General features: G+C 42.3%; 1 protein-coding gene across 1 annotated transcript in view; it reads left to right on the top strand.

Moving 5' to 3' along the window:
• Positions 1-9969: 9969 nt before the first annotated feature.
• Positions 9970-16975, top strand: part of LOC306738635 (ephrin-A2-like) — a gene marked incomplete at both ends in the record, with an annotated part of 34669 nt that continues 27663 nt past the window's right edge. Inside the window, one exon of the mRNA XM_079220512.1 lies at positions 9970-10136. Within this exon, the coding sequence (XP_079076638.1) occupies positions 9970-10136 (167 nt within the window). The remainder of the gene's footprint in view (positions 10137-16975) is intronic.

Here is a 16975-nt window from a genome sequence, read left to right as displayed (position 1 = left end):
GTAATATGGTACTATGAGCTGTCTAGTGGGGTAATATGCTACTATAGGTCTCTAGTGGGGTAATATGGTACTATGAGCTCTCTAGTGGGGTAATATGGTACTATGAGCTATCTAGTGGGGTAATTTGGTACTATAGGTCTCTAGTGGGGTAATATGGTACTATAGGTCTCTAGTGGGGTAAAATGGTACTATGAGCTCTCTAGTGGGGTAATTTGGTACTATAGGTCTCTAGTGGGGTAATATGGTACTATGAGCTATCTAGTGGGGTAATATGGTACTATGAGCTCTCTAGTGGGGTAATATGGTACTATGAGCTCACTAGTGGGGTAATATGGTACTATAAGCTCTCTAGTGGGGTAATATGGTACTATGAGCTCACTAGTGGGGTAATATGGTACTATAAGCTCTCTAGTGGGGTAATATGGTACTATGAGCTCACTAGTGGGATAATATGGTACTATGAGCTCACTAGTGGGGTAATATGGTACTATGAGCTCTCTAGTGGGGTAATTTGGTACTATAGGTCTCTAGTGGGGTAATATGGTACTATAGGTCTCTAGTGGGGTAATATGGTACTATGAGCTCTCTAGTGGGGTAATATGGTACTATAAGCTCTCTAGTGGGGTAGTATGGTACTATGAGCTCTCTAGTGGGGTAATATGGTACTATGAGCTCTCTAGTGGGGTAATATGGTACTATGAGCTCTCTAGTGGGGTAATATGGTAGTTCCTTGTGGAACTCCATGACGAATGTTGGTGGTAACCGAGGCTTCATCGTTTACAAATACAAACTGAGATCATCTGATACATACGACTTAAACCAGCTTAGTGCTGTACCTTTAATACCAATCAACTGGTCTAGTCTCTTAATAAGATGTCATGGTCAATGGTGTCGACCATGTTTCCTTTAATGTTGAACTTTCATTCGAAGTGAATAATGTGTTTGTGTTGAGGAGGAAGAGGAGGAGGAGGAGGAGAGGAGGAAGAATAAGGAGAGGAGGAAGAAGCGGGAGATTAGAGAGGACAAGAAGAAGATGTGAGGAAGGAGGGGGATAATAAAAGGAGATGTGAAGCGTTCAGAGATCTGAGGCTTTATAGACTCTTCCTCCTCTTCTTCCCTTTGCTCCCTGCTCATCCTCCTCTCCATCCTGTTGAACCGGTGACTCGCAGCAGAATAAAGAGGGATTGTGGGTAAAAAAGCTTGTTTAACATAATCCTCCAACAAACACACACACATATACAATATGTACCTCTGAGATGTAGAACAGTAAAAAGGAGTCACACCCTGGTGGTCAGGAGAGAGAATGTAGCTTTAACACACTTTATAGAACCGGATCCGGTCAGAACAGCCGATCCGTTCTGAGCATGTGTGGGAGCGCTTACCCAGGGTGCTTTTCCAAAAGACCCGCTCCTACTCTGTCTCTGCTAAACGCTAACGTTAGCCTAGCTATGATGCTAACCAGCGCTTCGTGTAGAATTTTAATAATGGCAGTTTTATCAAAATTGATAGCAAATAGAAAATTTGCTATCAATTCCATAACTTGGTAAGGCCCGGTGGTTGGCCCGGTGGTTGGCCCGGTGGTTGGCCCGGTGGTTGGGCCCTGTGGTTGGGGCCCGGTGGTTGGGGCCCGGTGGTTGGGGCCCGGTGGTTGGCCCGGTGGTTGGGCCCTGTGGTTGGGCCCTGTGGTTGGGGCCCGGTGGTTGGGGCGATGGTTGGGCCCTGTGGTTGGGGCCCTGTGGTTGGGGCCCGGTGGTTGGGGCGGTGGTTGGGCCCGGTGGTTGGGCCCGGTGGTTGGGGCGGTGGTTGGGCCCGGTGGTTGGCCCGGTGGTTGGCCCGGTGGTTGGGCCGGTGGTTGGGGCCCGGTGGTTGGCCCGGTGGTTGGCCCGGTGGTTGGGGCCCGGTGGTTGGGCCCGGTGGTTGGGCCCGGTGGTTGGGCCGGTGGTTGGGGCCCGGTGGTTGGGCCCGGTGGTTGGGGCCCGGTGGTTGGGGCCCGGTGGTTGGGGCCCGGTGGTTGGGCCCGGTGGTTGGGCCCGGTGGTTGGGCCCGGTGGTTGGGCCGGTGGTTGGGGCCCGGTGGTTGGGGCCCGGTGGTTGGGCCCCGCTGCTATAGAGGAACATGTGGATTCTCCTCCTCTTGTGAGTTGAAGTGATTTTTGTGATATTTTGAGCCTTTTGGAGGCAGCAGGGAGTCGATTGGCCGAGCCTCCACGGTGTGCTAATGCCGCTGGGCAACTACTTTAAATGCTAATTCTGCCGCCGCCTTCCATCTCGCTCCCCAAAATATCGGCTAACTACCTCCGAGCCAATCTCTTCCTCCACTCTTCCTCGCCCCCCGCAGAGCGACCGCCGTAAACAAACAACATGGCTGTCAGACGGCGTGCCGCTCGGCAGCAGTCACGCGTGTGGAGGCGGAGAAGAGGCGTGCCGGCGCGCGGCTAATGGCGTCTGGCTGACGGGTCCATCGTGGACTTCACCGAACGGCTCGGCTGCTTTGCATCCGGCTGACGGCTTCGGTGCTTCTGCCTAAAAGGTGGATTATGCAAACGTTCAGTTCACTGGCCTCCATCTCCTCAGCGGCTCCACCGGGCCGTCCTGCCGCCGCCGGACAGCTCTGTCAGTGTGACGGCTGATAATTAACCCTTTCATTCCTTTTGAAAGTATGCTAATTAGTCACAGGAAGCATGTGTACACACACACACACACACACTGAACTTCCATACTTGTGAGGACATATATTTTTTCCGAGCCCCTCCCCCTTATCTCCCCCTGAACCTGATTCCTACCTGGACCATGAAACCAATCTGGACCCTGGACCAGGTCTTTGAAGGTCTGTCTGAAGGTGAAGACCAGCACACAGGTCCTCACGAAGATGGCTGGACAAGTATACACACACACACACACACACACACACACACACACACACACACACACACACACACACCAGACAGCAAGTGGGTCAATTAGAGGCTGATGGACGAGTCAGCAGCCGGTCCATTACATTGTCCTCAGAGACCTTCAGAAGGACACAGCAGGGTTCCTCTGAACCGACACAAAGAACCTCAGATGTGGTTCAAAGCTGCTGAACGAAGACCTGCTCTGGACCCGGATCTCTGACCTGGACCAGGTCCAGCTGACTGAGCATGGCTTCATGTCTGAGAACTAATTCACTTCCTTCTGGAATCTGATTCCCATTTAATTCCCTCAAAGAGCTTCACTGAACACTGAGGCTCATTAGAAGCAGGTAGTAGCAGTAGTAGCAGTAGTACTAGTAGTGGTAGTAGTAGTGGTCGTAGTCGTAGTAGTTGTAGAAGTAGTAGTAGTCGTAGTAGTTGTTGTACGAGTATAAGTAGCAGCACTAGTAGTCAGTAACTAAAATATCATTAACTAATAACTAGTACTAATAAATAAAACTAGTAGTCATTTACTAAAATACCACTAGCCATTAACGAATAACTAGCAGCCAACACATGAAACCAGTCGTCAGGAACTGAGTCCTGAAGCAGCGCCTCAGAGGCGGAGGAGGAGCTTCAGTTTCAATAAGAAAAGCTGATGTAATGTTTACATCTCTCTCTCTTCATGGTCAGTGATGTCGAACGCCCGGCTCTGCATTTATTCAAGAGCCTCTGAAAGTTTAATAGAGCGGCTCCATTAATCTGAGAGCAAGAATGAAAGATTGATCTCCGACTCTCTCCTCCTCCTCTTACTCCTCTTCCTCTGCTGGCTCCTCCTCTTCCTCCTCCTCTTTATTTAAATATGTATGAGAGCTGACTCATCCCTTTAATAAAAGTCAACTCAAACAATTAAAACGTGTCACATGACTGATTTGTTATTAGGAATCACAATGTATGTACTACTTCCTGCCCTGGTGTTTCACATTCCATCATCCACTTATCCGGGTCGGGTCTCGGTGCAGCAGGTTCAGCAGGCCGACCCAGGCTTCCCTGGAAAGACCGCTGTAATGCCTTCTGCTGCGCACACGGATCTGCTGCAGAAGAACACACCAAAAGCCTAAAAGAGCGCTGTGCAGTAAATAGTCATGAAGAAACATCAACGCTGGTCTGTTGTGGTCATCGTGCTTCGGGAAAATCAAGTCGGGAGCAGAGAGGCGTTACAGCAGTTTGCAGCGCCGTGCGGACCGCTGCCTGCCGAGTTCTGCTGGACTAGAGCGACACACAACACTTGCTGTGCTGCTGGTCCATTCCACTCACCACGGAACTGCGCCACCCTGCGCTCATGTCACGTGACATATAGGGTTCTGTCTGCCAGCCTCCTGCAGTGATCCCTTCTGTCACAATGAGTGGACCCAAGAAGAGACAAGTCCACAGTGAGGGCAGAGTCTTTAATGAGTGGACTGCTAAGTATGTTTTCACCGAAGTACGATCAGAGGCAGTATGTCTTATTTGCCAAGAAACCATTGCAGTATTCAAAGAATACAATATTAGCCGCCACTTTTCCGCCAAGCATGCTAACTATGCTAGCCAACAGTCAACGACAGAACGGGCGGCTACTGCTAAGGTTGGCAGCCAATTTAAAGAGTCAGCAAAAAAAATTCTCCGCCAAACTGCTACACAAGAATCAAGCACCAAGGCAAGTTTTTTGCTAGCATTCAAATTAGTAAAAGTCAGCAAGCCTTTCTCTGAAGGAGAGTTTTTGAAAGAATGTATGGTAGAAACAGCAGGTCTCTTATGTCCAGAGAGCAAAAACTAATTTGAAAAATTGAGTTTATCACGCAGAACAGTGACTCGGCGTGTAGAACAAATTGATGAAGATTTAACCAGCGAGTTGAACAAAAAAGCTGAGTCATTACGTTATATTCTCACACCGCCCCCTGCCGGCCTCGCCGGCCTCGCCGGCCTCCAGTGTAGAGCCACGGGTCTCCCACCGCCCAGCACCCCCTGTGGCGGACCACAGGCTCCCCACCTTCCCTTTGGCTCCAGTAATCTGTTTTACCAGATACTCATACTCATGTGGTCTGCATTTGGGTCCTAAACATTGTCCTCCCGTGACAGGTTCACACAAACACTCTCCATCCATCTGATACTGGGCCGGCCCGTCTGTCAATTTTTTTTATTCAATGTGGCCCCTGAGCCCAAAAGTTTGCCCACCCCTGCTCTACATCCTACCCCTAAACTCTACCCCTACCCCCTAAACTCTACCCCTACCCCCTAAACTCTACATCCTACCCCCTAAACTCTACCCCTACCCCCTAAACTCTAAACTCTACCCCTACCCCCTAAACTCTACCCCTACCCCCTAAACTCTACACTCTACCCCCTAAACTCTACCCCTACCCCCTAAACTCTACACTCTACCCCCTAAACTCTACCCCTACCCCCTAAACTCTACACTCTACCCCCTAAACTCTACCTCTACCCCCTAAACTCTACACTCTACCCCCAAAACTCTACCCCTACCCCCTAAACTCTACACTCTACCCCCTAAACTCTACCCTACCCCCTAAACTCTACACTCTACCCCCTAAACTCTACATCCTACCTCCTAAACTCTACACTCTACCCCCTAAACTCTACCCCTACCCCATAAACTCTACCCCTACCCCATAAACTCTACCCCATAAACTCTACACTCTACCCCCTAAACTATACACTCTACCCCCTAAACTCTACCCCCTAAACTATACACTCTACCCCCTAAACTATACACTCTACCCCCTAAACTCTACCCCCTAAACTATACACTCTACCCCTTAAACTCTAAACTCTACCCCCTAAACTATACACTCTACCCCTAAACTCTACCCCCTAAACTCTACTCCTTCCCCCTAAACACTACATCCTACCCCCTAAACACTACCCCCTAAACTATACACTCTACCCCCTAAACTCTACCCCCTAAACTATACACTCTACCCCCTAAACTATACACTCTACCCCCTAAACTCTACCCCCTAAACTATACACTCTACCCCTTAAACTCTAAACTCTACCCCCTAAACTATACACTCTACCCCTAAACTCTACCCCCTAAACTCTACTCCTTCCCCCTAAACTCTACCCCCTAAACACTACATCCTACCCCCTAAACACTACCCCCTAAACTATACACTCTACCCCCTAAACTCTACCCCCTAAACTCTACACTCTACCCCCTAAACTCTACACTCTACTCCCTAAACTATTTACTCTACCCCTAAACTCTACCCCCTAAACTCTACTCCTTCCCCCTAAACTCTACCCCCTAAACGCTACATCCTACCCCCTAAACACTACCCCCTAAACTATACATCCTACCCCCTAAACTCTACACTCTACCCCCTAAACTCTACCCCCTAAACGCTACATCCTACCCCCTAAACTCTACCCCCTAAACTCTACACTCTACCCCCTAAACTCTACCCCCTAAACGCTACATCCTACCCCCTAAACACTACCCCCTAAACTATACATCCTACCCCCTAAACTCTACCCCCTAAACTCTAAACTCTACCCCCTAAACTCTACACTCTACCCCCTAAACTCTACACTCTACTCCCTAAACTCTACACTGTAAAACTTTTTCATGTAAAATTACAGTAACTTACAGGCAGTAAGTTACTGTAAAATGTACAGCATCTCTACTGTATCAATAGAATACAGCAGAGAGAGAAATAGAGAGAGAGAGAGAAATATATATATATATATATATAGAGAGAGAGAAATAAAGAAAGAGAAATATATATATATATAGAGAGAGAAATAGAGAGAGAGAGAAATATATATATATATATATATATATAGAGAGAGAGAAATAGAGAAAGAGAAATATATATATATATATAGAGAGAGAAATAGAGAGAGAGACAGAAATAGAGAGAGAGAGAGAGAGAAATATATATATATATATATATATATATATATATATATATAGAGAGAGAGAGAGAGAGAGAGAGAGACTATACACTCTACCCCCTAAACTCTACCCCCTAAACTATACACTCTACCCCCTAAACTCTACCCCCTAAACTATACACTCTACCCCTTAAACTCTAAACTCTACCCCCTAAACTATACACTCTACCCCTAAACTCTACCCCCTAAACTCTACTCCTTCCCCCTAAACTCTACCCCCTAAACACTACATCCTACCCCCTAAACACTACCCCCTAAACTATACACTCTACCCCCTAAACTCTACCCCCTAAACTCTACACTCTACCCCCTAAACTCTACACTCTACTCCCTAAACTATACACTCTACCCCTAAACTCTACCCCCTAAACTCTACTCCTTCCCCCTAAACTCTACCCCCTAAACGCTACATCCTACCCCCTAAACACTACCCCCTAAACTATACATCCTACCCCCTAAACTCTACCCCCTAAACTCTACACTCTACCCCCTAAACTCTACCCCCTAAACGCTACATCCTACCCCCTAAACACTACCCCCTAAACTATACATCCTACCCCCTAAACTCTACCCCCTAAACTCTAAACTCTACCCCCTAAACTCTACACTCTACCCCCTAAACTCTACACTCTACTCCCTAAACTCTACACTGTAAAACTTTTTCATGTAAAATTACAGTAACTTACAGGCAGTAAGTTACTGTAAAATGTACAGCATCTCTACTGTATCAATAGAATACAGCAGAGAGAGAAATAGAGAGAGAGAGAAATATATATATATATATATATATATATATATAGAGAGAGAAATAGAGAAAGAGAAATATATATATATATATATATATATAGAGAGAAATAGAGAGAGAGAGAGAAATATATATATATATATTTATATATATATATAGAGAGAAATAGAGAAAGAGAAATATATATATATATATATAGAGAGAGAAATAGAGAGAGAGACAGAAATAGAGAGAGAGAGAGAGAGAGAAATATATATATATATATATATATATATATATATATATATATATATATATATATATAGAGAGAGAAATAGAGAAAGAGAAATATATATATATATATATATATAGAGAGAAATAGAGAGAGAGAGAGAAATATATATATATATATATAGAGAGAGAGAAATAGAGAAAGAGAAATATATATATATATAGAGAGAGAGAAATAGAGAGAGAGACAGAAATAGAGAGAGAGAGAGAGAGAGAAATATATATATATATATATATATATATATATATATATATATATAGAGAGAGAGAGAGAGAGAGAGAGAGAGAGAAATAGAGAGAGAGAGAGAGAGAAATATATATATATATATATATAGAGAGAGAGAGAGAGAGAGAGAGAGAGACTATACACTCTACCCCCTAAACTATACACTCTACCCCCTAAACTATACACTCTACCCCCTAAACTCTACCCCCTAAACTATACACTCTACCCCTTAAACTCTAAACTCTACCCCCTAAACTATACACTCTACCCCTAAACTCTACCCCCTAAACTCTACTCCTTCCCCCTAAACTCTACCCCCTAAACACTACATCCTACCCCCTAAACACTACTCCCTAAACTATACACTCTACCCCCTAAACTCTACCCCCTAAACTCTACACTCTACCCCCTAAACTCTACACTCTACTCCCTAAACTATACACTCTACCCCTAAACTCTACCCCCTAAACTCTACTCCTTCCCCCTAAACTCTACCCCCTAAACGCTACATCCTACCCCCTAAACACTACCCCCTAAACTATACATCCTACCCCCTAAACTCTACCCCCTAAACTCTACACTCTACCCCCTAAACTCTACCCCCTAAACGCTACATCCTACCCCCTAAAAACTACCCCCTAAACTATACATCCTACCCCCTAAACTCTACCCCCTAAACTCTACACTCTACTCCCTAAACTCTACACTGTAAAACTTTTTCATGTAAAATTACAGTAACTTACAGGCAGTAAGTTACTGTAAAATGTACAGCATCTCTACTGTATCAATAGAATACAGCAGAGAGAGAAATAGAGAGAGAGAGAGAAATATATATATATATATATATATATATATATATATATATATATAGAGAGAGAGAGAGAAATATATATATATATATATATATATATATATATATATATATATATATATAGAGAGAGAGAGAGAGAAATAGAGAAAGAGAATATATATATATATATATATATATATATATATATAGAGAGAGAAATAGAGAGAGAGAGAAATATATATATATATATATATATATATATATATATAGAGAGAGAAATAGAGAAAGAGAAATATATATATATATATAGAGAGAGAAATAGAGAGAGAGACAGAAATAGAGAGAGAGAGAGAGAGAGAGAAATATATATATATATATATATATATATATATATATATATATATATATATATATATATATATAGAGAGAGAGAGAGAGAGAGAGAGAGAGAGAGAGAGAGACGGACAGGGAAGCTCCGCCCCCCGCGGGTCGCACCGGGAGCAGCAGTGAGGACGAGCCGGTGAGAGAGACGAACGCTCCTCCTGCAGCTCCGACTAACTTTATTCTCTTTGTCCTGTGTTCGGTTCTGTTCGGTTCTGTTCGGTTCTGTTCTGCAGCAGCAAGGAGGAACACGGAAAGTTTGGGTCAGGGATCAGAGACCCGAGACCCGGAGACCCGAGACCCGGAGACCCGCTCCCGCGGCAGGACTGGGCTGCTGGCCCCTGAAGACATAGACCCTGACCGAGAGCTCCAGGACCAGGACCCTGATCCGGACCCTGATCCGGACCCTGGTTTAGTTCACAGGACGCACATGGACGAGCCGGGTCTCCGCGTGCACGCGGTCCCGCTGCGGGTCTGATCCGGTTCCGGTTGGATGGGAACATGAAACTTGTGCACAGTCTGACCCGGAGGAGGATCGGGTCCAGTCCCGCTGGAACGGGTTCTCACCGCGCTGCCTGCTGGGAAATGACCCCGCTGCTCGTTGAGTACTGATCCAAAGGGACTCCGCTGCTCTCGGGCCTGCGGGCTCCTCATGAGTCCTGGTTCTGGTTCTGGTCCGTGCGGGTCTCGGCGCTGAAGAGAAGATCCGCATGTTCGGCGGGACGCCGCGCGCCGCGGGGCCGCGCACGGAGCGCTGCGCGGCCCCGCGGCTGCTGCTGCTCGGCCTCCTGGTCCGGGTCTGCTGGGCCGGGCCCGCGGACCGGGACCGGCTCATCTCGGACCGGCACGCGGTCTACTGGAACAGCTCCAACCCCAGGTAAGACCTGAAGGAGACCCGGGCCACAGGGACCCCGAAGGGGACCCGGATCACGGGACCCTGAAGGAGACCAAGTCTGAGTCAAAATGAAGAAACTCTAAATGTTTCTTGATGACTGAAAACAGATTTCAGGTTTTGATTCATATTCAAATATTTAGAATCAGTCAAACTGGTCTAAAAAGGGACCTGGACCCTGTGGACCCTGTAGACCCTGTAGAGTCCACAGGGTCCACATGGTCCACATGGTCCACAGGGTCTACAGGGTCTACAGGGTCTACATGGTCTACAGGGTCTACAGGGTCTACATGGTCTACAGGGTCTACAGGGTCCACATGGTCTACATGGTCCACATGGTCCACATGGTCTACAGGGTCTACATGATCTACAGGGTCCACATGGTCTACATGGTCTACAGGGTCCACATGGTCTACAGGGTCTACATGGTCTACAGGGTCTACATGGTCTACAGGGTCTACAGGGTCCACATGGTCTACATGGTCTACAGGGTCCACATGGTCTACATGGTCCACATGGTCCACATGGTCTACAGGGTCTACATGATCTACAGGGTCCACATGGTCTACATGGTCTACAGGGTCCACATGGTCTACAGGGTCTACATGGTCTACAGGGTCTACATGGTCTACAGGGTCTACAGGGTCCACATGGTCTACATGGTCTACAGGGTCCACATGGTCTACATGGTCTACATGATCTACATGGTCTACAGGGTCTACAGGGTCCACATGGTCTACATGGTCTACAGGGTCCACATGGTCTACAGGGTCTACAGGGTCCACATGGTCTACAGGGTCTACAGGGTCTACATGATCTACATGGTCCACATGGTCTACAGGGTCTACAGGGTCCACATGGTCTACATGGTCTACAGGGTCCACATGGTCTACAGGGTCTACAGGGTCCACATGGTCCACATGGTCTACAGGGTCTACATGGTCCACATGGTCTACATGGTCTACAGGGTCTACATGGTCTACAGGGTCTACAGGGTCCACATGGTCTACAGGGTCTACATGGTCTACAGGGTCTACATGGTCTACAGGGTCTACAGGGTCCACATGGTCTACATGGTCTACAGGGTCCACATGGTCTACATGGTCTACAGGGTCCACATGGTCTACAGGGTCTACAGGGTCCACATGGTCTACAGGGTCTACATGATCTACATGGTCCACATGGTCTACAGGGTCTACAGGGTCCACATGGTCCACAGGGTCTACATGGTCTACAGGGTCTACATGGTCTACAGGGTCTACAGGGTCTACATGGTCTACAGGGTCCACATGGTCCACATGGTCTACAGGGTCTACATGGTCTACATGGTCTACAGGGTCCACATGGTCTACAGGGTCTACATGGTCTACATGGTCTACAGGGTCTACATGGTCCACATGGTCTACAGGGTCTACATGGTCTACAGGGTCTACAGGGTCTACAGGGTCCACATGGTCCACATGGTCTACAGGGTCTACATGGTCGACAGGGTCCACATGGTCCACATGGTCTACAGGGTCTACATGGTCTACAGGGTCCACATGGTCTACAGGGTCCACATGGTCCACATGGTCTACAGGGTCCACATGGTCCACATGGTCTACAGGGTCCACATGGTCTACAGGGTCCACATGGTCCACATGGTCTACATGGTCTACAGGGTCCACATGGTCCACATGGTCTACATGTAGACCATGTGGACCCGGGTGTTGACAATATTAGTAAACAAAATATTTTGAATTAAAAACATTTGATTTAAAAAGGTAAACAAATAAAGTTTTTTTGGAAGATTATTTTTAATAAAAAGAATCTGTAAAACTATAAACGTTGATCAATAATTAAAATGATGAAAAACTGAATGAGACGTCAGCTGATCATTTATTGATTACTGACTAATTATTATTATTCAGTTAAGTAATAATTCAAATCTTTAGTTTATGAAGTAAAAACAGACTTCAGATGACGTATTGATCACTTATAGAACCTTTGACCCGTCAGTTTGTTTTCTCTTCTCTGGCCTCTGATTGGCCGGCTGAACCGTGGTTTCACAACAGGAAGTAAATCAGAGAAATTACAGTTAAAGTGTGTGTGTGTGTGTTTTATACAGTATTCCTATAGTATTCATGCAGTATTTTATGTGGTATACCTGTAGTATTCATGCAGTATTTTATACAGTATACCTGTAGTATTCATGCAGTATTTTATACAGTATACCTGTAGTATTCATGCAGTATTTTATACAGTATTCATGCAGTATTTTATACAGTATTCCTATAGTATTCATGCAGTATTTTATACAGTATACCTGTAGTATTCATGCAGTATTTTATACAGTATTCATGCAGTATTTTATACAGTATTCCTATAGTATTCATGCAGTATTTTGTACAGTATACCTGTAGTATTCATGCAGTATTTTATACAGTATTCATGCAGTATTTTATGCAGTATACCTATAGTATTCATGCAGTATTTTATACAGTATTCATGCAGTATTTTATACAGTATTCCTATAGTATTCATGCAGTATTTTATACAGTATACCTGTAGTATTCATGCAGTATTTTATACAGTATTCATGCAGTATTTTATACAGTATTCATGCAGTATTTTATGCAGTATACCTATAGTATTCATGCAGTATTTTATACAGTATACCTGTAGTATTCAAGCAGTATTTTATACAGTATTCATGCAGTATTTTATACAGTATTCCTATAGTATTCATGCAGTATTTTATACAGTATACCTGTAGTATTCAAGCAGTATTTTATATAGTATTCATGCAGTATTTTATACAGTATACCTGTAGTATTCAAGCAGTATTTTATACAGTATTCATGCAGTATTTTATACAGTATTCCTGTAGTATTCATGCAGTATTTTATACAGTATTCCTGTATTATTTTATACAGTATTCATGCAGTATTCTATACAGTATTCATGCAGTATTCTATACAGTATTCATGCAGTATTCTATACAGTATTCATGTAGTATTTTATACAGTATTCATGCAGTATTTTATACAGTATTCATGTAGTATTTTATACAGTATTCCTGTCGTATTTTATACAGTATTCCTGTGGTATTTTCCGCAGTATTCCTGTAGTATTTTCCGCAGTATTCCTATAGTATTTTCCGCAGTATTCCTATAGTATTTTCCACAGTATTCCTGTATTTCCGCAGTAGTCCGGTTGTATTTCCGCAGTATTTCATTAGTATTTTATACAGTATTCCTGTAGTATTTACTGCAGTATTCCTGTTGTTTTTTCCACAGTATTCCTGTATTATCTTTTTCAGTATTCCTGCATTATTTTCCGCAGTATTCCTATAGTATTTTCCAGAGTATTCCTATATTATTTTCCACAGTATTCCTGTAGTATTTCCGCAGTATTTCATTAGTATTTTATACAGTATTCCTGTAGTATTTTTTGCACTATTCCTGTAGTATTTTCTGCACTATTCCTGTATTATGTACTGCAGTATTCCTGTTGTATTTCTGCAGTATTCCTGTAGTATTTTCTACAGTATTCCTGTAGTATTTTCTACAGTATTCCTGTATTATACACTGCAGTATTCCTGTAGTATTTTCTGCAGTATTCCTGTGGTATTTTCCGCAGTATTCCTGTAGTATTTTCTGGAGTATTCCTGTTGTATTTCTGCAGTATTCCTGTATTATACACTGCAGTATTCCTGTTGTATTTCTGCAGTATTCCTGTGGTATTTCCTCCACTGAGAGGTACATCAGGCCGCAGCTTGAGATTTGACAGAATCCGGTTGAAGTCTGTGAGACGATCAATACAAATGATGATTGATATTAATATCAGAACTGTGAAACAGCAGATTAATATACAGGGAAGTACTTACAATATTTAATTCATGCTGTAGTTTTCATGTGTGTGTGTGTGTGTGCAGGTGTGTGTGTGTGTGTGCGTGCGTGTGCAGATGTGTGTGTGTGCGTGTGCACGTGTGTGTGTGTGTGTGTGTGTGTGTGTGTGTGTGTGGGGAACGTTAAACATAAATTTGAGTATTTAAACTTCAAAGGAATTCATCTCGTCTTCACTGGATCAGATGTGGTGATATTCATAGAAACAGTTTTTCATAAGCAGACAGGAAGTAGCTTCATAGACACGTTATTTGTATTTAATAAATATAAATAAACGCAACGGAAGTCTCTTCTATTCGTCGTCACAGGTGATGAAATAACCTTTGACTTTGAGTGTTGGTTTTGATCTCAAAGCAGTTCATAGTTCCTTCAGTAACAATAGATAAACAATAGATAAACAATATATTAATAGTATATTAACAATATATTAACAATAGTTTAACAATAGATAAACAATAGATAAACAATATATTAATAGTATATTAACAATATATTAACAATATATTAACAATAGATTAACAATAGATAAACAATAGATAAACAATATATTAATAGTATATTAACAATAGATTAACAATAGATAAACAATAGATAAACAATATATTAATAGTATATTAACAATATATTAACAATAGATTAACAATAGATAAACAATAGATAAACAATATATTAATAGTATATTAACAATATATTAACAATAGATTAACAATAGATAAACAATAGATAAACAATATATTAATAGTATATTAACAATATATTAACAATAGATTAACAATAGATTAACAATAGATAAACAATATATTAATAGTATATTAACAATATATTAACAATATATTAACAATAGATAAACAATAGATAAACAATAGATAAACAATATATTAATAGTATATTAACAATATATTAACAATATATTAACAATAGATAAACAATAGATAAACAATAGATAAACAATATATTAATAGTATATTAACAATATATTAACAATAGATAAACAATAGATAAACAATAGATTAACAATCAATTGTTAATATATCAACATTAGATAAACAATAGATTAGCAATAAATTGTTAATATATTAACATTAGATAAACAATAGATTAACAATATATTAACAATAGATTAACAATAGATAAACAATAGATTAACAATAGATTAACAATAGATTAACAATATATAAACAATATATAAACAATATATTAACAATAGATTAACAATAGATTGTTAATATATTAACATTATATTAACAGTAGTATTAACATTATATTAACAGTAGTATTAACAATATATTAACAATAGATTGTTAATATATTAACATTAGATTAACAGTAGATTAACAATAGATAGAACTGAAATGAATTTCAAAAATGGCAAAATTGGAGAGTTCCACCGTTTTGTCTCAACATCTCCCACTTGAGCTCCTGGTTCTTAAACCCAGGGTGGAACCAGTCCGTCAAGCCTCTGGTTGTTCTTCAATGACTAGTAGTTCTTCAATGGTAGTAGGATGACTAGTAGTTATTCAATGGTAGTAGGATGACTAGTAGTTATTCAATGGTAGTACGATGACTAGTAGTTCTTCAATGGTAGTAGGATGACTAGTTCTTCAATGGTAGTAGGATGACTAGTTCTTCAATGGTACTAGGATGACTAGTAGTTCTTCAATGGTACTAGGATGACTAGTAGTTCTTCAATGGTGGTAGGATGACTAGTTATTATTCAATGGTACTAGGATGACTAGTAGTTCTTCAATGGTAGTAGGATGACTAGTAGTTCTTCAATGGTAGTAGGATGACTAGTAGTTCTTCAATGGTAGTAGTGTGACTAGTAGTTATTCAATGGTAGTACGATGACTAGTAGTTCTTCAATGGTAGTAGGATGACTAGTTCTTCAATGGTACTAGGATGACTAGTAGTTCTTCAATGGTACTAGGATGACTAGTAGTTCTTCAATGGTGGTAGGATGACTAGTTATTATTCAATGGTACTAGGATGACTAGTAGTTCTTCAATGGTACTAGGATGACTAGTAGTTCTTCAATGGTGGTAGGATGACTAGTTATTATTCAATGGTAGTAGGGTGACTAGTAGTTATTCAATGGTAGTAGGATGACTAGTTATTATTCAATGGTAGTAGGGTGACTAGTAGTTCTTCAATGGTAGTACGATGACTAGTAGTTCTTCAATGGTAGTACGATGACTAGTAGTTCTTCAATGGTAGTAGGGTGACTAGTAGTTATTCAATGGTAGTACGATGACTAGTAGTTCTTCAATGGTAGTAGGGTGACTAGTAGTTCTTCAATGGTAGTAGGGTGACTAGTAGTTATTCAATGGTAGTACGATGACTAGTAGTTCTTCAATGGTAGTAGGGTGACTAGTAGTTCTTCAATGGTAGTAGGGTGACTAGTAGTTCTTCAATGGTAGTAGGGTGACTAGTTCTTCTTCAATGGTGGTAGGATGACTAGTTGTTCTTCAATGGTCGTCTGACATCCCCCAATCGTTCCTTCCTGGTTTGTTTTTGTGATCTCTCCTTTGTTTGGCTTGGTGATCAGGACGGGATTCTCACATGCACGTCCCTTATGATGTCAGCTGGTAAAGGTTCTCACATGCACGTCCCTTATGATGTCAGCTGGTAAAGGTTCTCACATGCACGTCCCTTATGATGTCAGCTGGTAAAGGTTCTCACATGCATGTCCCTTATGATGTCAGCTGGTAAAGGTTCTCACATGCATGTCCCTGATGATGTCAGCTGGTAAAGGTTCTCACATGCACGTCCCTTATGATGTCAGCTGGTAAAGGTTCTCACATGCACGTCCCTTATGATGTCAGCTGGTAAAGGTTCTCACATGCATGTCCCTTATGATGTCAGCTGGTAAAGGTTCTCACATGCATGTCCCTGATGATGTCAGCTGGTAAAGGTTCTCACATGCACGTCCCTTATGAT

Source organism: Taurulus bubalis (assembly GCF_910589615.1).
Source record: "Taurulus bubalis genome assembly, chromosome: 7".
NCBI classification, from domain to species: Eukaryota; Metazoa; Chordata; class Actinopteri; order Perciformes; family Cottidae; genus Taurulus; species Taurulus bubalis.
Note: the sequence above shows the minus strand (reverse complement) of the source record. Positions and strands in the feature narration are given on the sequence as shown.